Source organism: Microcebus murinus, chromosome 16 (genome assembly GCF_040939455.1).
Source record: "Microcebus murinus isolate Inina chromosome 16, M.murinus_Inina_mat1.0, whole genome shotgun sequence".
NCBI classification, from domain to species: domain Eukaryota; kingdom Metazoa; phylum Chordata; class Mammalia; order Primates; family Cheirogaleidae; genus Microcebus; species Microcebus murinus.
The window spans coordinates 61,599,142-61,618,547 of NC_134119.1; the positions used below are offsets into that span (position 1 = coordinate 61,599,142).

General features: G+C 54.1%; 1 protein-coding gene across 4 annotated transcripts in view; it reads right to left on the bottom strand.

The window, feature by feature from the left end:
• The window catches only part of AKT2 (AKT serine/threonine kinase 2), a 47,587-nt gene that overhangs the window by 3,339 nt on the left and 24,842 nt on the right, over positions 1–19,406 (bottom strand). For all 4 annotated transcript variants that reach the window (XM_012774586.2, XM_012774587.3, XM_012774589.2 and 1 more), the window contains exons 3-13: positions 17,346–17,474; positions 15,631–15,742; positions 8,380–8,533; positions 7,751–7,882; positions 5,768–5,833; positions 4,336–4,404; positions 3,488–3,610; positions 2,350–2,478; positions 2,031–2,245; positions 1,395–1,482; positions 1,172–1,274 (exon numbers count right to left, since the gene is read on the bottom strand). In XM_012774586.2, coding sequence (XP_012630040.1) covers positions 1,172–1,274; positions 1,395–1,482; positions 2,031–2,245; positions 2,350–2,478; positions 3,488–3,610; positions 4,336–4,404; positions 5,768–5,833; positions 7,751–7,882; positions 8,380–8,533; positions 15,631–15,742; positions 17,346–17,474 — 1,320 coding nt within the window. The remainder of the gene's footprint in view (positions 1–1,171; positions 1,275–1,394; positions 1,483–2,030; positions 2,246–2,349; positions 2,479–3,487; positions 3,611–4,335; positions 4,405–5,767; positions 5,834–7,750; positions 7,883–8,379; positions 8,534–15,630; positions 15,743–17,345; positions 17,475–19,406) is intronic.

The window sequence follows — 19,406 nt, forward strand, 5'->3', positions numbered from 1 at the left end:
GGTTGGTGGAGGCAGATTGGGGAGGACCGGCCTGCAGAGGACCAGGCACCCTGCCCAGACTCCCTGGGGAACCGGCCACGGGAGGAACTGCAGTGGGACCACAGGACGAACCCCCAGCCAAGGGGGCTGCCCACGAGGTCGGGGCAGGGAAGGCAGCTTCCCCTTCCCTCCTGACTGGCCTCTCAGCCAAGCCCCGCTCCTCGGGCCGGAGCCCTGGGCAGCCCTGTCTGTGAAGCTACCTGCGTTCTGCCCCCTGGCCCATAGCTCGGTCACTTGGCCTTCTGAGCATCCCACCTTCACCCCCTCGCTCCCCTGCCCACGCCACCGCCATGGCCTAGCCATGACTCTTCCAGCCCAGTCCCTGCCCTGGCCTCTACCCTCACCCCCTCCAATCCACCTTCCACATGCAGCCAGGGGGACTTTCTAGAGCCGATGCAACCCTGTCTCTCTCTGCACAAAACGCTTCTATGGGTCCCCATGCAAAAAGTCCCCGCTCCTCCCAGGGGCCCCCAAAACCCTCCCACTCTGGCTCCATCATGCTCTTTCCTCTTCCCGCCCCCATCTCCCCTGACTGCTGCCTGTTCCTTGACTGTGCAATGCTCTCGCCCATTTCTGGTACCCCACATGCCATTCCTTCTGCCAGGAATGCATCTCAGTGGACATGTCCGTTTCCTCCTCCAGGAAGCCCTCCCTACCTGCAGGCCAGGTCAGGCATTTCCTCTGGGCTTCCCTAGTCCCGGGCTCCTACATCCTAGCCCTGACTGCTCCGGGCTGTCAGTCATCCCACCTGGACTGGGAGCTCCCCAAGGGCGGGGCCCAGGACTGGCATCATCACTGCTATGTCTCCAGCACAGCCCAGCCCTTGGCTAGGTTCAGAGCAAGAACTCAAACGACTGTAAAGTCAATGAACCAACCCAGCCCTGGGATCCAGGCCATCTGGTGCCCAGAGTCCCCCCGAGCTCTGGAGTATACTGTAGCCAATGGCTCCTGGCGAGCCTCACCGGGTCCAAGGACCCACAGCAAAAGGCCCTGCAAGGAGATCTTAGGACAAACTGCCCAGACACGGAGAGGGGTGGCCTTCAAGGTTCCTCCTAGAGAACTGGGTCAAGTGCAGACCCCAGCCCTTTACCACCCGCCACACGCACCAGGCAAGGGGGCCCTGGATACTCACAGCGGTCCGGGGGTGTGATTGTGATAGACTGGGCAGTGAATTCATCATCAAAGTACCTTGTGTCGACCTCGGATGTGACCTGAGGTTTGAAGGGTGGCAGGAGCTACGGAGGAGAGGAGCCCAGACTCAGGGACTCTAGGGACAGGAGGCCTCGACCAAGGTCACCCATGAGCAGGCCCTTGGAGGCCCCTGTCGGGGGCAGGCAGTGGGGCAGGGGGCTCACCTTCTTCTGTACCACGTCCTGCCAGTTGATGCTGAGGAAGAACCTGTGCTCCATGACCTCCTTGGCATCGCTGGGCCCCCCGCCAAGCCTGGGCAGAGACGGCTGTCAGCACCCACCTCCCAGAGCAGCCAGGTTCTGGGGGCAGGCTTTGGGCACAGGCAGGCCTAGCCTGCGACGTGTGGGCCCTGAGAGGCCTATAACGATTCTGTCTTGGTCGCAAACCACTGCTTCACAGAGAAGGACACCCTGAGCCTCGCGCCTGCGTCAGGGCCGGGGAGACTGCAACCTCCTGGGGGCTCACAGCCTGCCCGCACCCCAAGACCAGAAAGGGAGTTGGGAGGGCAGGCTGGGCGGCAGGCCTGTTCACATCCCGGCTCTGCCACGTACAGTCGGTGATCCCAGGCCAGGCACAGGGCTGCCCTGGGCCTCAGTGTCCCCATGAAACAAGGTGGTGCAGGGAGAGTGCTGAGGACGGGCCTGGCTCCCGAGGACTGCTGAGTGCCGGCCGTGGGCATTTTCAGGGGCTGCGTGGGGGACACACACACCGTGACGGGAACCCACGAGTGAGTGCACCGGAGGATGCTGACCCCTCCAGGCTGCGGTGCTGGGCAGGGCAGGGCAGACACCAGCCCTCACCTCTGCTTAGGGTCCTTCTTAAGCAGCCCGGCAAGCAGGGACTTGGCCTCAGGGCTGAGCGTGCGGGGGAAGCGGATCTCCTCCATGAGGATGAGCTCGAAGAGGCGCTCGTGGTCCTGGTTGTAGAAGGGCAGGCGGCCGCACATCATCTCGTACATGACCACGCCCAGCCCCCACCAGTCCACGGCCCGGCCGTAGTCGTTGTCCTCCAGCACCTGCGGAAGGAGGGCAGTGAGGGGCCAGGCGGAATCACAGTCCTGCCCTCGGAGGGTCCCCTCCACCGTGGCCTCACATGCTCCTGCACCCCCAGCCCCAGCACCTCAGGCGCCAGGTACTCCGGGGTCCCACAGAAGGTTTTCATGGTGGCCCCGTCACTGATGCCCTCTTTGCACAGGCCAAAGTCAGTGATCTTGATGTGGCCATCTTTGTCCAGCATGAGGTTTTCCAGCTGTTGGAAAAGACAACACATCAGGGGCACGCCTCCCTCAAGAAGGTTGTGGCCCAGGGTGGCAGCCGCAGGCCAGGGGATCCAGGACACCAATTTCCCCATGCCAGACTGGGCACGGCGCTCACGGGGCAGCGCTAAGGCCTCACCCTCTGAGGTCTGCAGGGAGCCAAACCCAACACCTCCCGGCCCAGCCACGCCCTAGGCCAGCCGGAAAACGACCAGGCAGGGAGAGACGGGGCCAGGCCCGCCCACCTGCCACCCTCACTGTGGGCTGTAGTTTCTTGTATTCAGGTGTGAGGGGCACTAGCTTTCTTCTCTGTTTTTCCTAAGCTTTTTGTCTTTTAATTGTGAAACATACACCAGGAAAGAGCATAAGAATATAAAACATAAATGAGCAATTCAGGGGGGCCTTTGTGAAACCTCCACCAGGTCGAGACACAACATCAGTAACCACAGAAGCCCTATGTGCCCCGCCCAGCTACTGCCTGCTCCCCGCGGAGAAGTCACTACTCCTCCCGCGTTTTTCTTTACGGACTGCACCACCCACATGTACGCACAGCCGGGTTCCTCGTCTGTTCTGGCTTTGCCCTCCATACTACCTATGTGTGTAGCTGCAGTTTGTCCTCTAGCTGCTGCACGGGAGCCCCCGTGTGAACACACCCACTCCCTGGGCTGCTTCCAGTTTGGGCCAGCGTGAACGTGCTCCTCTGAGCCTGTGCATACGCTCTGTGAGGGGCACACATGTCCCCGTTTCTGTTGTGCACTCAGCTTTGGTGGACATCGTCAAATTACCTTCCAAATTAGAGCTTGTGCCAATTTACACGCTCCCCCCCCCAGCAGCTTGGGCGTGCTCATGGGAGGCGCAGAGGCCCTGAGAGCAGGCGGGGAGCTCGGCACATGAGGGCAGAGGCCCGATCCCGACCTCCCTGGTGCGGGTCCCGTGTGTGTGTCATGGGCCAGCCTGGAACCTCTGTGTTTGCTGTCCCCCTCGCCCCAGCCACACGCCAACCTTGATGTCGCGGTACACCACATCCCGTGAGTGCAAGTACTCCAGCGCTGAGACGATCTCCGCGCCGTAAAACCGGGCCCGCTCCTCCGTGAAGACACGCTCCCGGGACAGGTGGAAGAACAGCTGCGAGAAAGGGGTGGGGAGAGGAGTCAGACCCCCAGCCCGAAGGAGAGAAGGCAGTGACACTTACTCCACGAACCGGCAAGTGCCAGCAGGAGGGACCAAGTGAGGGACGCTGAGTAGAGAAGGGCAAGGACCCGCCAGTCGGTGCCAGTAACAGCATGATGGAGGGACAGCCTCGGACAGGCCAGACAGGGAGCAAAGAGGAACACGAGTCCTGAGCAAGTGACAGGAAGCCTCAGGTGAGCCCAAATCGGACAGATGAAGCAAACAACTGATCTCGATCCAGGCAGCTGCATCTGCCTGCGCGCACAAGGGCGCCAGAGACGAGCGGGTGACAGAGTGTGAACTCAGCGCAGGGAGTGGCTGAGATCAGTTATCTGCTTCAGGGAGAAACAGGGAAAGAGGGCTGGTGGATTTCAACACTCAGATGCTTTCTCTGGAGCCTCTGAGAACGTCCTTCAAAGCACCGTCAGCCAAGCACGTCCACAGCACTCTCCACACCTCCCTGCCCCATCTCACTAGCCGTGTCGCCTGCGCAAGCCCTTAGCCTCGCAGAGCCTCACTTACCCCGCTGCAAAATGGAGATGATGTCCCTGTCTCACGGAGGTGGCAGGTGGAGGGCAAGGTGACAGTAAGCCTCCCACCACCCCCCCAGCTCCTCTCTGCCTTGCCCCCCACTCTGAAGGACACACCTAGAAAGCACGGCCGGATGCCCTGCGGCTCACCTCGCCACCGTTGGCGTACTCCATCACGAAGCACAGGCGGTCGTGGGTCTGGAAGGCATACTTCAGAGCCTGCGGGAGGAAGGCGGCCAGGGTAGGGGTGGGAGGGAGGGGGGCTCTGCGAGTCTCCGAGGCAGAGGTGCTGCTAATTCTGCATTTCCCTCCCAGCCCGGCCTGGGCCCGAGGGAGTCGGGCAGACGGAGAGCAGGTGAGCAGACTCCTGGCTCTGAGGGCAGAAAAGGGGACACTGTGCCGAACCATCTTGTCCTCTACCTTCGCCAGGCACAGCCAGGGGAGAAAGTATGTTCTGGGCAACCAGAGCTGTTTCACTTCCCCCCACCTCATTTTAATAGTAAAATGTGTTAAACTCGCACACGCATACAAGTGATGTATGCTGTGGCTGGAGAGGAAATGGCTTGGGAGCCAACTCCAAACACAGGATGGGCGAGCCACAGCCAATGAACGGTTATGAAACTGCATATCATGGAGCCCTACAGAGAGCTCCGCAGAGACCCCTTGGGTGACCCCTCTGCTCACAACTCTACTATTCTGTCTTCCGCATTGAGGTACCTCGTATGATTTGATCTGAACAAGTGCTGTTACTTAATAGGACACCTGGACAGCAACTGAGCTACACAAATGACACATCTGCCAGCCTAAAGCTACTCCATTTAACTGCTGACCACTGGCCCTGATGAAGACCGTAGCCCAGAGAGGTACCTACTCAGCCTGAGTTGATCAGCAACGCAATGGTAACACCTCTGCTTTTATAACTTAAAACAGAACAGGCCAGGCGTGGTGGTTCATGCCTATAATCCCTGCATTCTGGGAGGCCGAGGCGGGCCGATCGCTCAAGGTCAGGAGTTCAAAACCTGCCTGAGCAAGACTGAGACCCTGTCTCTACTAAAAATAGAATAATTAATTGGCTAACTAAAAATACGTAGAAAAAATTAGCCAGGCATGGTGGCGCATGCCTGTAGTCCCAGCTACTCAGGAGGGTGAGGGAGAAGGATTGCTTGAGCCGAGGAGTTTGAGGTTGCTGTGAGCTAGGCTGATGCCATGGCGCTCTAGCCCGGGCAAGAGAGTGAGACTCTGTCTCAAAAAAAAAAAAGCAGAACAAATAATGTTCCCATTTGGACCACCTGGGCTAAGTGCTCCTAAATCACACAGAGAGCAGCCACACTTCCCTAGGGCCACCTGATAATGTGTATCTTCACTCTGCTTACACGAATCCACCATCTATGAAGAAGGTGCCAGCCCCCAGCCGAAGTGCCTTGGTTCAGCAGAGGTGGGGGCGCAGCAACACCGCGCCCTGCCCACCTGGCCCACGCCAAGCCTGTGCTTTGTGGTAGCAGTTTCAGGCTCTTTCCCTGAGCTCTGTCCAAGGCGCTGGCCTAAAGGGCCCAGACTGCCTGAGCAGGGGAGTGTGACTCACAGTGAGGAACGGGTGCCTGGTGTTCTGGAGGACTCGGCTCTCGGTGACCGTGTGGGCGACTTCATCCTGCAGACAGAGCACGGTGAGGGGCTGGTGGGCAGCACTAGGCCTGCCCACTCCAGCCGACCCGAGGGATGGGGAGCGAGGTCTTGGTGAAACGTGATCCCATTCAGTGGCGCTCTCGAAACGGTAAGGCACAAAGGCAATGGGACCTCACAATGTGGGGGTCAGGCTGCTACCACCTGAACCCACATGGCTAACTCGGGGACGAGCACACATTATGAGACCCCTGAGGTGCTGCCACAGGACATGGGAAACACCACCTTGTCAAATGTCCTTGCCCAAAGAAGGAACTGGACTAAGCCAGGCTCTAGGCCGACGGCAGCGGTTCTGGGGTGCGGCCCCACACTGCAGCATCAGCACCGCCTGCGAACTTGCAGAAATGCAAATTCTTGGGCCCCACCCGAGAGCCACTGAGTCAGAAACTCAGGGAGGGCCCAGCACTGTCTCACTAGCCCTCCGGATGACACTAACACAGGTTCAGGTTTGATATCCGACTGAACGGCAGAACCACCAGGAGAGCAGCCAAAAACCCTGCCGCAGCGCAGCGTGGACGCTGGCCCCTGGGGATAAACTTGCCCCAGGGGACATTTGAGAATCTATAATGTTACTTTTGATCGTCACAACTGGGGGGTTGCTACTGGCTTTCGTGGGCAGAAGCCAAGGATGCTGCTAAACATCTTACAGCGCACAGGACAGTCCCCACAACAAAGATTGACCTGGCACAAGATGTCGATACTACGGAGCTGAGAAACCCTGCCTTGGATCAGTAACATCAGGAATTAACAGTTAATTTTGTTGGGTTTGATCACAGCACCATCTGATTATATTCTTTAAAATCTTCATCTGTTTTTAAGATGCATATTTAAGGCCAGGCACAGTGGTCCGCTCCTAAAGCACTGTAGGAGGCTGAGGCAAGAAGATCCCTTGAGCTCAAGAATTCAAGACCAAGGCCTGTAATCCTAACCCTCTGGGAGGCCAAGGCAGCGGATTGCTCGAGGTCAGGAGTTCGAAACCAGCCAGAGAAAGAGCAAGACCCCATCTCTTTCTAGACCCCATCTCTCTTCTTTCTATAAATAGAAAGAAGTTAATTGGCCAACTAATATATATAGCACTCACTCTAGCCTGGGCAACAAAGCAAGACTCTGTCTCAAAAAAAAAAAAAAAAAAAAAGAGTTCAAGACCAGCCTGAACAAGAGTGAGACTCTGCCTCTACAAAAAAGAAAAAATTAACCAGGCATGGCAGCACATGCCTCTAGCCCAGGTACTCAGGAGGCTGAGGCAGAAGGATCACTTAAACCCAGGAGTTTGAGGTTGCTGTGAGCTATGATGACACCACGGCACTCTAGCCTGGGTGACAGAGTGAGAGACACAGTCTCTTAATAAAATAAAACAACTCCAGAACAAAAAAGGGAGGGGAGAGCAGATCTAATGAAGATTGGCTACATGCTGGTAACTGCTGAAACTAGATGACGGCTTCATGGGAGCCCATTACATTTATTTTTCTTTTCAAAATTTGGTATGTTTGGAAGCCTCCATTATAAAAACTTTAAATAAGGGCAAAAAATAAAATTCCATTCTTGGCCCAGCCTTCCCACAGGGACCTCTCCCCTTTCAGGCCTTGACAGTGCCTGAGGGGGTGGGGGAGGCCCCGAGGCAGACTCTGTCCTTGGGTATCTCCAGACCCCCCAGAGGGTGGGGTGGGGGGCTCAGCAGGCAGCCCACTCCTCTCTGGGCCTAAGGCTCCCCTTCTGCCCAGGGAATTACAGGACTGAGTGCAAGGGAATGGGATTTGTGGCAGGGAGTGAGACTACAGCAGAAGGCTGGGTCAGTGTCCCAGCCCTCCAGAGCCGCTAACCACAGTCCGGCTCCAGACCACGGCCCCCCAAGACGCCGGCGAGCAGCAGTCCTCGGAGCGCCCACCTTGGCAATGATGACCTCCTTCCGCAGGATCTTCATGGCGTAGTAGCGGCCAGTGGCTTTCTCTCGCACCAGGATGACTTTGCCAAAGGTTCCCTTGCCAAGGAGTTTGAGATAGTCGAAGTCATTCATGGTCTGTGGGGCACGGGAACAGGGGGGCTGTCAGCGCCTGGCACGTGGCCCATGGGAGGAAATTTTAACAAAGAAAGAGGAAAACCAAAAGACACTGTTGCCAAATGGCCTCAGCTAGAGCAGGAAGGGAGGCTCTGGGCAGCGGCTGTTTGTTCTGAAGCGGCCTTCAGGCCAAGGCTCTCCCACCCCGCGGCTCTCCCAGGCACAGGGCCTTGGGTGGGCTGAGCCCAGGGCCCTGACATGGGGGTCACAGGTCTTTGAGACTTCCCAGGGTGAAGCTGCAGCAGGACCCCCAGGGCTGCCCCTCACCCCATGGGCACAGAGCAGCCCCTGGGGCATCAACACCCTGAAATCTCCCCAGCACGCAGGGCAGACATCTCTCAGCTGGATTCCTGTGCACTTTATATGGAAACCAAGGGGGGCAGGGCCAGCGTTGGGGTGGCGGGGGAGGGGGTGAGACTATCGGACTAACAGCCGCCATCCCTTTCTCCAGCACCTACCACTTTGGCCCGGGCCTTGCTGACTGCCACTTCCATCTCCTCTGCCGTTGAAGAGTCACTAGGGGAGCCACACTTGTAGTCCATGGGGTCCTCACCCGGGCCCCGCTGCTTGAGGCTGTTGGCGACCATCTGGATGGCCCGCATCCACTCCTCCCTGTGTGGCGGCACACATGAGCCATGAGTCCTGAGGAGCCATGAGTCCTGGGGAGCCATGAGTCCTGGGGAGCCATGGGTCCTGGGGAGCCACGGGTCCTGGGCCTCAGGGCTAGAAAGGCTGAGTGCCTCCTCCCAGCCCAGCCACAGCCCCGCCCCCTCCAATGCCTGAGCAAACTACCAAATACCTTCGGGCATTTTGACCTTCGGGCATTTTGGCGAGTCCTGTCTGAGACAGGGAAAGCTGACAGGACCTGAAAGAAATTTCACAGGCCTCTGGTTGTGATGGGTAGGAGAGGGCAAGAGTGGAATGCAAAGAGAGAGCATTGATTTCTTAGCAGTGGACTGGCCTGAGGGCCACTTGAAACCGGGCAGCAGTGAAATGATCAATGTGGGGAGACCACTTTCTTCTTGAAAACAAGCCACCACCCTGAGCCTCCAGTGAAGGAGGCCCCTCTGAATTTCCTCCAAAACAAATGAAAAGCTCAAGTTCACAAGTCACCAATGTCTTGTAAAGCAAAACCAAGAGTAAAAGTAAGCATTCAATAGCCAAAGCAGCTGAAGATCTTACAAGGCAAGAGCTGAATGACATGACTCCCTAGAGGGGACAGTCTCCTGGGAGGGCATGGCAGGGCCAGAGGTCCTGGCAGCCCACGGACGTGGAAGAGAGAAGGTGGTGAGCAGGAAGCAGATCTCAGCAAAAGGGAGCCCAGTTTAAGGATAAACTAGTTCTGCTGCTCATGATTTAAAACTTGCTGGGAAAGAATCTTCTTTTGATACTTGCAAACTATTCTAGTAAGTGAAAATGATCAGAGACCAGAAAGAAAAATATTAGGCTGAATGACACTAAATTATCCATATCTCCCCATTTTTGACCCACCATACAGCAATCAGGTAGTTCAACCCAATATACTGTGAACCAGTATATTGCTTTAACCACCTGTGTATCTGGCTTATGCCTAGAAAACAGCCAAGTGACCAGTGGGAAAAAGAAAATGTTCAGTAAGAATGAGAAAATCCAAAGAGTGTGAGCAGCAACCCCCCAAATCCCAGTGATTTAAATAAGCCACAGTAAGTGCAGCCAGCTTAGACGGGAGCTAAAAACAGGCACTCACTATTATTAACCACCCCCTTCTCCTGCATTACAAAGGAGGAAACTGAGGCACAGATTAAGAAACCTGGCCTGGCTCGGTGGCTCACGCCTGTAATCCTAGCACTCTGGGAGGCCAAGGCGGGTGGATTGCTCAAGGTCAGGAGTTCGAAACCAGCCTGCGCAAGAGCGAGACTCCATCTCTATTATAAATAGAAAGAAATCAATTGGTCAACTAATATATATACAAAAAAAATTAGCTGGGCATGGTGGCGCATGCCTATAGTCCCAGCTATTCGGGAGGCTGAGGCAGAAGGATTGCTTGAGCCCAGGAGTTTGAGGTTGCTGTGAGCTAGGCTGACTCCACGGCACTCACTCTAGCCTGGGCAACAAAGCGAGACTCTGTCTCAAAAAAAAGAAACCTAACTCAAGAAAAACACAGCAGTTGCTCCAAGCCTGGTAGCTGGAATTATAAAAAGCCTGTGGTGTTCCCCAGGGCCAATGGTCAGGGCAGCTCTTGCTTAGCTCGGTGGCTGGCTGAACCAAGCAGCAACGAAGCTCAGAGATCACAGTAAACACAGGGGAGGCTCTGGCTTCTCTAACTGGCCTCACTCACAGGAGGAGATCATGCTTTGTAAGACAGATGCTTAACATCAAGTGCTGGGACGCTGCTCCTTCCTGTCCAGGGTCTGGGGTCTGTCCCATGAAAGCTTTGAATATGGTGTGCCCCAGTACTCCTGGTGGGTACTCGGCAGGTTTTTGGGTAATGACAAGTAAGGCAGCCCAAGTCCGAGTGGCCTCAGGGCCAGTGTACGGCGAGGCCGGGTGCACGCCCAGGCAGAGCGGTACTGGCTTCTTCCCCTCATGACCCAACATCTCAGGCCAGCATTTCTCAACTTGCTTTAACCCATAACCCCTTTGGAACAAGTTATAGCCTAAATCCCAATCCCTACGTTAATATTCCTGTTTTCAAAAAAAACCCCAAGAAATGGAGTAGGAACACATCCCATGACATGCTTTATCAGACATAGTTGTCCTCTTAGGAATTTTAAAATGTTCAATCTGAGCATAAGATGGTAGATTGGGGGGGGGAGGGAATCACAGATACAGTGATTAAAATCCATATACATCTCTCATATATAAAGACCTCGAGAGACCGTCATATGTAGAAAGCAGGTTGCAGACTAAGATGTATGGGGTGGTATCATCTTTGTTTACAAAGAAAGTGGAGAGGACACAGTAGCCAGAACACACAAGCTATGGTGCATCCACACTGCGTGCGCCAAGAGCAGCCTTGAGGCACTGCCCCGCATGCGGATCGGGTCTCGGGCTCTGGACTCCGCTGCCTCCTCGCCCTCTGGGCCTACTCCCCTTCTTGGTGGACTAGGGCTGCTGAGACGCCGGCGAGCGGCTCCATGCAGAACATGCACACAGGTGGCACAGAGAGACTCAACTCATGGAAGGCGCTAAAGACAGGAGGGGGAGGGGCCTGGGCCTACCCTGGCTCAAGCCGCCCACCCTGCAGGGAGCTGTGGGAACCCAGGCAATGCAGGAGGTTGACCAGGGGAAACTGGGGCTCCACAGCCGCCTGAAAAGCCTCCAGTTCTGTTCCAACTAGACTGAAGTTGCGAGGTTGCAGCACTGAGAATTCCAGAGAAAAAGCAAGGGCCTCTGTCCAGGGTGCCCAGGGTACTCCTCAGGGGTTCACAGCATGGAGTCTGGAGCAAAGGGGAGCTGGGGCTCAAGTACCTTCCACCCTCCAAGAGGAGAGCCCAGGGGGAAACCAGCCTCCTTCCCTGCTGAGAGAAATGACTAGAAAAATAACAGCACTGAACAGCCGGCTCCACAGACACCAACTCGTGTAATTCTCAAGAGCGGTGGACGGGGAGGCAGCATTTCCGGGGGAGTCACCTATGGCGGTCACACAGCAGGGCCAGGGAGGAACTGGGACTCCCGCCCACGCACAGCCCACTCCTCCTTGGCACCACGCCGCCTTTCCCTGTCTCAGACTCAAGAGAGGCTGCTGAAGGCCACAGCCGGGATTCCCAGACAAGACCCAGGAGGATCAAGGAGTGACACTCTCAGGAAGCTTCATGGACTAATGAACACCACGTCAGCGAGCCCAGGAGCAAAGTAAGGAACGCCTCTCCTCAGGAGCTGTGACCTGGGCCACCTATCGGATAGGGACCTGCCACTAAACAGCAGTAACACTAACGCCTTCCATTAACAGAGGCGGCCACCATGGTGCGTCCTGTGAAGTAGCTCCTTCCATCCCCCCAACAACCCTCTGCAGGAGGTGCTGCGATTGACTTCATTCTGTAAATGAGGAGACTGACGCACAGAGAGGCTGCTATCTGCCCATTTACGCAGCCAGCACGCAGAGGCCAGGGACATGAACCCAGGCATTCCAGCCTCGCCCAAGAACACGTCCCTCCACCAAGAGACGTGACCAGAAAAATAACATGAGGGAACCATCTCCTCCTCACCTGGGCTCCAGGGCCAGGGGATGGACTTGTGAGGGAGCCATGTTCACCCACGTAGGGCACAGGGCAGGGCACAGGCTCAGGGCCAGAGCCCGAGGCCCGGGCCTCAGCTCCAGGGCATAGCAGCTGTGGGTGCCTCAGCGGCCCGACCTCCCCAGCCCGTCTGCCTCCCGCATCAACTGGGGACCACACGGTGGCTGAGAGGACGGACTCTGGAACCGATGGCCTGGGCACGAATCCTGGCTCCACCCCTTCCTGCAAGCAACACCAGGCAGGTCATGTGACCTTCCTGTGCCTCAGTGGGCTGACGCAGACAGGGGGCACCAGCAGTGGGAAATGACTTGAGGATATGGCATAGCAGTTTACTCCAAGTGGGACTAAAAGCCACTCAGAGCTCTGAGCAGAGAAAGATTTACATCAAAAGGATTATACTAATCTGATGCCACTACTAACCATTCCTGCTTGCCTAGACCAAGGGTCTATAAACTTTTTCTGTATAAGGGCCACACAGTAAATTTTTTAGGTTTTAGGGCCACAGTCTCTGTCACAACTACTCACCTATAGCCACAGACAACACATAAATAAATGAACATGGTCATGTTCCAATAAATATAAAAACAGAAGGTAGGGCTATAGTTTGCCAACCCTGCTCCAGACCTCACTTCCATTTTAAAGGAAATACAGGCACAGGAGAACAAAGGAAACAATGCCAAAAGGCAATAATATGACAGGCCAGAATGCGGGACGTTCTGTAAGACAACTAGCCTGGCTTATACAAAAAAAAAAATCAACGTCTGGGATGGAGTGGAAACAAAGGGCTAAACTAGATTAAAACAGGCCAAAGAGACAACATGTACCTTGAATTAATACTGGTTTGAAAACATTTTGAAGATATCCAGAGAAATTCAAGTATGGCCTTGATGTGGAGAAGATATTAGTAAGTACATAATCATCTCCAGTGTGGTAAGGATATCACGACTCTGCAGGAGCAAGTCCTCGTTCATAGGAGGTGCCTGCTGCATTAAGGGGTAAAGTGCCATGAAGTATGAACAGATGGTCAAGAGTCAGCATAAAATATAGCCAGATGAAGCAAACGTGCCAAATGCTGGACTGCTGAATTTTGGTACAGGGTGCCTGGATGTTCATTCATTATACTTCTTTAAACTTTTCTACATTTGAATCAACACGCTGGCAGTGGACTAGATGGCGAAGGGAGGGTCCCTGGCTGCCCTAGAGAAGGCAGGAGAGGCAACCAGGAGCCTAGTGAGGGGGGCTTGTGGCACCTAGACAATGACCAGTCACCAGCATGGCGCCCGTCTGCCCTGCGACCCTTTTGTCCCTCCGAGGCTCAGGAGTGACCAACCAATGCGAGGCCTACGTAGGCTGGGGCAGTGAGGATAGCGTGGATCAGCCACGAGCAGAGCAGAGGATACCTCCCGCTTGCTGTGTTTCTGGCTCATGACCCCCTCCAGGGTTAAGGTCAGGAATGTGGGATCTGGTCTCTCAGAGTAGTCCCAGCAGTCTTCTCTCCTGCTGCAGAAGCAGATGCTCAGAAAAGGAAGAAGGTAGGGGCTCTCCAGTCCCCACAGTCTCAGTAACAGGATTCTTCCCTCCACTCAAGGGCACCTTATCTTGCAAAAATAGAAACTAGATCATCTCTCCTGCCCACTCAAACACCTTCCTGGCTCCGCAATGCACCTTTTCTGGGCTTGCCAACCATGCGCCAGGTACTGCTGAGTCAAGGGCTTCCTGCTATCATCCTCCTGAATCTTGTAACAACCCTGCCACAAACCCCGACTTATCAAGCACCTGCCAGGCCCCATGAGAATCTCCATCTGGAGTCCAAGGCCCTGGCTGAGGTCTCCATCTTCAAGTGCCTCTACTTCCCCGCTTTCCGACACTCCTTACCCCTTGATTTTCTGATGACCCAGAACCCTCTGTGGCCCTGGAATGCACAAGCTGTTTCACCTCCAGGCCTTTGCAAATGCTGGTCCCTTTTCCTCACCGTTTCTCCTTCCTATCTCCATGGCCAACTCCTATCCATTCTTCAAAACCCAGCACGCCAACATGCAGGACCTATGCAACGACTGGTCTTGAGTGTTTTTTCTGGCAGTCTATGTTTTGGTCCATAGTTTTCAACTGAGTAACACCTCAGCAGGCTTGACATGGTAATTCTGTTCCTTCTGGTGGGGCAAGTACATTTTTAACCATGGGAAGATATGCAATAAGAATTATAGTACAGGTGGAAGGATGCTTCCGAGGCGGAAGGATCACTTGAGCTCAGGAGTTTGAGACCAGCCTCAGCAACAGTGAGACCTCATCTCTACAAAAACAGAAAAATTCGCCAGGCATGGTGGTGCGCATTGTAGTCCCAGCTACTTGGGAGGCTGAGACAAAAGGATCGCTTGAGCCCAGGAGTTTGAGGCTGCAGTGAGCTATGATGACACCACTGCACTCTAGGCTGGGTCAAGTGAGCGAGACTCTCTCCACAAAAGGGGACCGGGGGAACTAAGCTCCTAATATATAAAGAGCTTTCAAATACAAATTAGAAAAAGACCAACTACTCAATAGAAAAAATAGACAAATGATATGAACAGAGTGTTTGGAAAAGGAAACTCGCATGGCTCTTGAGGATCAAACACATCCATAGAGAAAGGAAAAACAGTTAACACTACCGTGAGGTGTGATTTCCCACCACTGCTCAGACTGGTAAAAACTCAAATGTTTGAAAACACAAGGCCACACAACCCAAGTCACCATGAATTAAAAACTGCTAAATAAACAAACTTAAAACTTTGGGACACACACACATGTCCAGCTTTTTAAAAAAGTAAATAAAAGCAAAACAAAGCAGCAGCAGCAGCTCTCCATATACTAAGGCAGAAAGATTCCCCCAGATACACTCAAGCAAAAAAACCAAGTCCAGAATAGTGTGTACAATGCTATCTTTTGTGTAAAAGGAAGAAAAAAAAAAAGGCTAGAGGACATAAAGACCTCTGCTCTTCAAGGACACATAAGAACACTGGGGTGCGGGGAGCCGGATGGATAAGGCAGAAGCAGGAGTGAACCTCTAACTAGACACTTCCTTATGCTGACTTTTTTTAATGGATGCGTCTAGCTCATCTCTTCTGATGATGAAATTGATCTTTTCAAGTTGAATCTCTGCACCACCTTCTTCAAAATCACTAGAGGTGCTTGTTAAGAACATGGCTAGCTACCTGACCCTCTGCAGATGTCCGGGCAACACAAGGCCCTGGAGCCAGGCCCAGCAGTCTGTTATCGTCACACAGCTCTGCCCCATGATCCCCGTGGACCCTCAAGTCCAAGGACACAGAGTAGGGTCTTCAGATGAAGAACCACAGCTCTTCTCAGCTCCAGCTGAAGGGAGACCGGCTACAGAACAGCTACAGACTAGAAACTCCTATGGAGGTCCCATAGGTGAGGACATCTGTCCATCTCCACCTCTTCTGCTCACACCAGCCCTGGTCACTCTCCAAGGGCAGCCACACAGAGGCCCAGACTCACCTCTCGTCCGGAGAGTCTACATGGAAGGTCCTCTCTATGACTGTAGTCCACTGCAGGCAGCGTATGACAAAGGTGTTGGGCCGCGGCCTCTCGGTCTTCATGAGCTGGCATTCTGCAGATAGAGGCCGGGGAGAGCATGGGGGTGAGGGGCAGCCCTGCCTGGTGCAGCCCACATTCCCCAAGCCCCCTCCTCCATGCTCAGCCCCATGCCGGATGGTGTTGGGGCACTCTAGGACTGAGACAATCCTGGCCCTGCCCTCACGTGGCTTAAGGTCCAGTGTGTGTGGGGAAGGGCTGGACCACCAGACAGTGATGACTCAGTAGTCGAGGCTGCAGAGGGGGAGGCCAGAGGCGTGCAGAAACTCAGAGGCCAGCACCTGACCCAGCGCAGGGGTCGGGGAGGGCTTCCCAGAGGAAGCAGCAACCCTGAACCAAGCCCTGAAGGAAAATGGAGCTCAGAGAATACATCATGTACAGAAGCCCAGAGGTGAGAGGGCCCAGGGGATGGGCAATTATGCTCCAAGCACAAGGAGAGAAGCGGTAAGAGACAAGCCTGGAGAGGCGAGCTGGTGCCAGCTACAGGCAGAGGAGGAATCTGGACTTTGTCCTCAGGACAGCAGGGAGCCATGGAAGGCTTTTAAATAAGGAAGGAACATGGACAGATTGAGACCATCCCTCTGGCTGCCATGTAGAGGGTAAGACTAGAAGCTGGAGGCCCAGGGAGGCAGGGACCCAGCTAGAGAGGATGGGGCTACACCAGAGTGAAGCCACAGAGAGGGGAGGAAAGGGCAGGCAGACAAGCCACGGTGGGGAGGAGGGCATCTAGGACAAGGCCCAGGGCTCTGGTCCAAGGACTAGGGGGTTGACAGGGCCACCCCTATGACAGAGACAGGGAATAGAAAGTTGGGAGAAGGGAGGAGAAACCTGAAGGTCAGTCTGGGACTAAGCAGGTATGAGAGACCTAGAGGATACCCAGGGGAAAAGGTCCAAGGAGCTGCGGGGGACAGGCTGGGAACTCAGGTGAGAAGGTGGGGCTGGTAACAGGTGTGCTGGGGTCACCAGCACACAGGAGAGCAACTGGGAAAAGGCTTTACACAGAGCAGAGTGGGGCTGGGGCTGGATTCGAGAGAAGCAAGGGAGAGGACGTGGTCTGGGCTAAGGCGCTGGAGACAGGGATGCCTCTGCAATGTTCTTGGCAGGAGGAACAAGGACATGGTGAGTGATCAGGTCTGCAGGAAGGAAGGTGGCAGAGGGGCAGGGGATGGGGGCAGGACTGTGTTCTGCAAGTCCCCCGTAAGAGCTTTGGGCTTGTGAAATTTTCATTGATTAGGGTCCAGCTGGAAGGCATCACTTCGGGTATCATAGAGGGAACAGAGGACATGAGACTAGCCGCGCCACCGCCTGAAGCCATGACACCTCTAGGTTAGAGGACAGAGGGAGGAGGCTCTTGGCACAAGCTGGAACCACAGAGCTGCCCAGCAGGGGAGTGGGGAAATGCCCTGCCTCTCCCTCCCTCCCGCCTCTATCTCCACCAGGACAGCCCTGCCTGGCCCAGCTAACAGGGAGGGCGAGCACAGGAAGGGCAGAAAACACATCTGAGGGTAAACAGTGCCGCAGCAGGCCCAAAGCGCAACAATAACCGAGTCCCACGTGCCCGAGACCTGCCCACCATTGTAGGAGCACCGGAACCCCAGTGTGCGCACCCTAAGACATACCTGCTACGGAAAAGTTGTTTAAGGGGGGTAAGGTCTGGTCAGGGGCCTCGGGCCTCTCCTTATACCCAATGAAGGAGCCGTCACTCTTCAGCAGGAAGTACCGGGGCCTCCAGGTCTTGATGTATTCACCTAAAAGCAGGCGGGGACGGAGAGAGGTCAGGGCAAGGTTGAGTGGTATCCCAGGCAGGCGGCAGGCAGGCAGCCGAGCACAACAGTGACTCACAGGGGGCACCACAGTGGGAGGAGGGTGGACGAGAATGCCAGTCCCAGAGGAGCGCTTGAGGTGGCCCTTGCTGACGCAGGCTAGGGTCCTGGGCTGAGCCCCAGTGATCCACAGGTCATTGCTGGCAGGAAGGCGCCTGCGGCAGTGCCTGGGGCACCAGCTGCCTCAGCGTGTGGCCAGCAGCAAGCCATCCCTGCCAACTCGTGGCCTAGTCCCAGGGGAGGCCCAGGCTTCCAAACACACATGTCCTGTGGCCCTGTAAGGCCAAATCCCACAGGCTGGTATTCACCAATACAACTGTGCAGGTGGATCGAATGTCAAAACAGTTCTGTGCCAGGCAAGGTGGAGCTGCTATCACACCCTCGGAGCACCCCTTGACCCCTTCCGATTGTTCTGACCACGAACAGCCAAGCACTCTACACATAAACACACACACAGAACCCACTCTTCAGAGACCTGCTAACAATTAAACAGAGATGGTGAAACATACTCACACAAAAATCTATACACAGATGTCCATAGCAGTATTATTCACAATAGCCAAAAAGTAGAAACAACCCCAATGTCCATCAACTAATGAATGGATAAAGAAAACATGGCATATCCATACAATGGAATACTAATCAGTCACAAAAAGAAATGGAGTACTGATACAAACTACAATGTGGATGAACCAAAACTTACACTAAGTGAAAGAAGCCAATCATAAAGGACCTCGAAATATATATGACTCAATTTATATAAAATTTCCAGGAGTAGTTGCCTAGGGCTGGGGAGGGGTCGGTCTGAATGAGGGAACCAGAGGGTGATGGCCAAGAGGGACAGGCTCTATCACCCAGGCTAGAGTGCTATGGCGGCCTAGCTCACAGCAACATCAAACTCCTGGGCTCAAGTGATCCTCCTGCCTCAGCCTCCTGAGTAGCTGGGACTACAGGGCCCAGCTAATTTTTTCTATTTTTAGTAGAGACGGGATCTCACTTTTGCTCAGACTGGTCTTGAACCCCTGAGCTCAAGCAATCCTCCTGCCTCGGCCTCCCAGAGTGCTAGGATTACAGGTGTGAGCGACTACACCCAGAGCAGGGTTTCTTTTTTAGGGTAGTAAAAATGTCCTAAAATTGGTTGTGGTGATGGTTGCATTAACTCTGAATACACTAAAAGCCATTGAATTGTACACTTGAAATGGCTGAATCGTATGGTATATAACATACCTCAATAAGGCTGTTAAGAAAAGAGATGGCAATCATAAGCTTAGGGGCTAGCACACCACAGGCACTTAACAAATGGTCTTTATCATTAACCCAGTGTGCAAACAAAGAGTGCACCAGGCCCTTGCCTCAAAATGGCAGGGAGGTGGGCTCTGAGCTGCTTTTCTTGTGTGGGAAACACATCCTCCAATAAATCACTTCACTTCTCTGAGTATTTCCTCTCAGAGGGATATTTGTAAATTCATGATGACAAAGAAGATGATGACACTACAGTGCACTTTGTGCCTGGCACTATCTTAAGTATCTTATAGGTTTTGACTTATTAAATGTTTTCAAAGGTAGTACTAAATGATTCCATTTATATAAGGTTCAAAAACTAGCAAAACCCCAAAATCACGGCATACTGAAAGGATTACACACCACGACCAAGTAAAATTTATGCCAGGAATGCAAGGGTGGTTCAATATATAAAAACCAATCAATGTACATTAATAGAACTAAAAAACAAAACAAACAAAAAAAAAACCACAACATGATCATCTCAGTGATGCAGAAAAAGCATTTAACAAAATCCAACTCTCTTTCATGATAAAAATGCACAATAAACTAAAAGTAGACGTTTTCTTTCTCAAA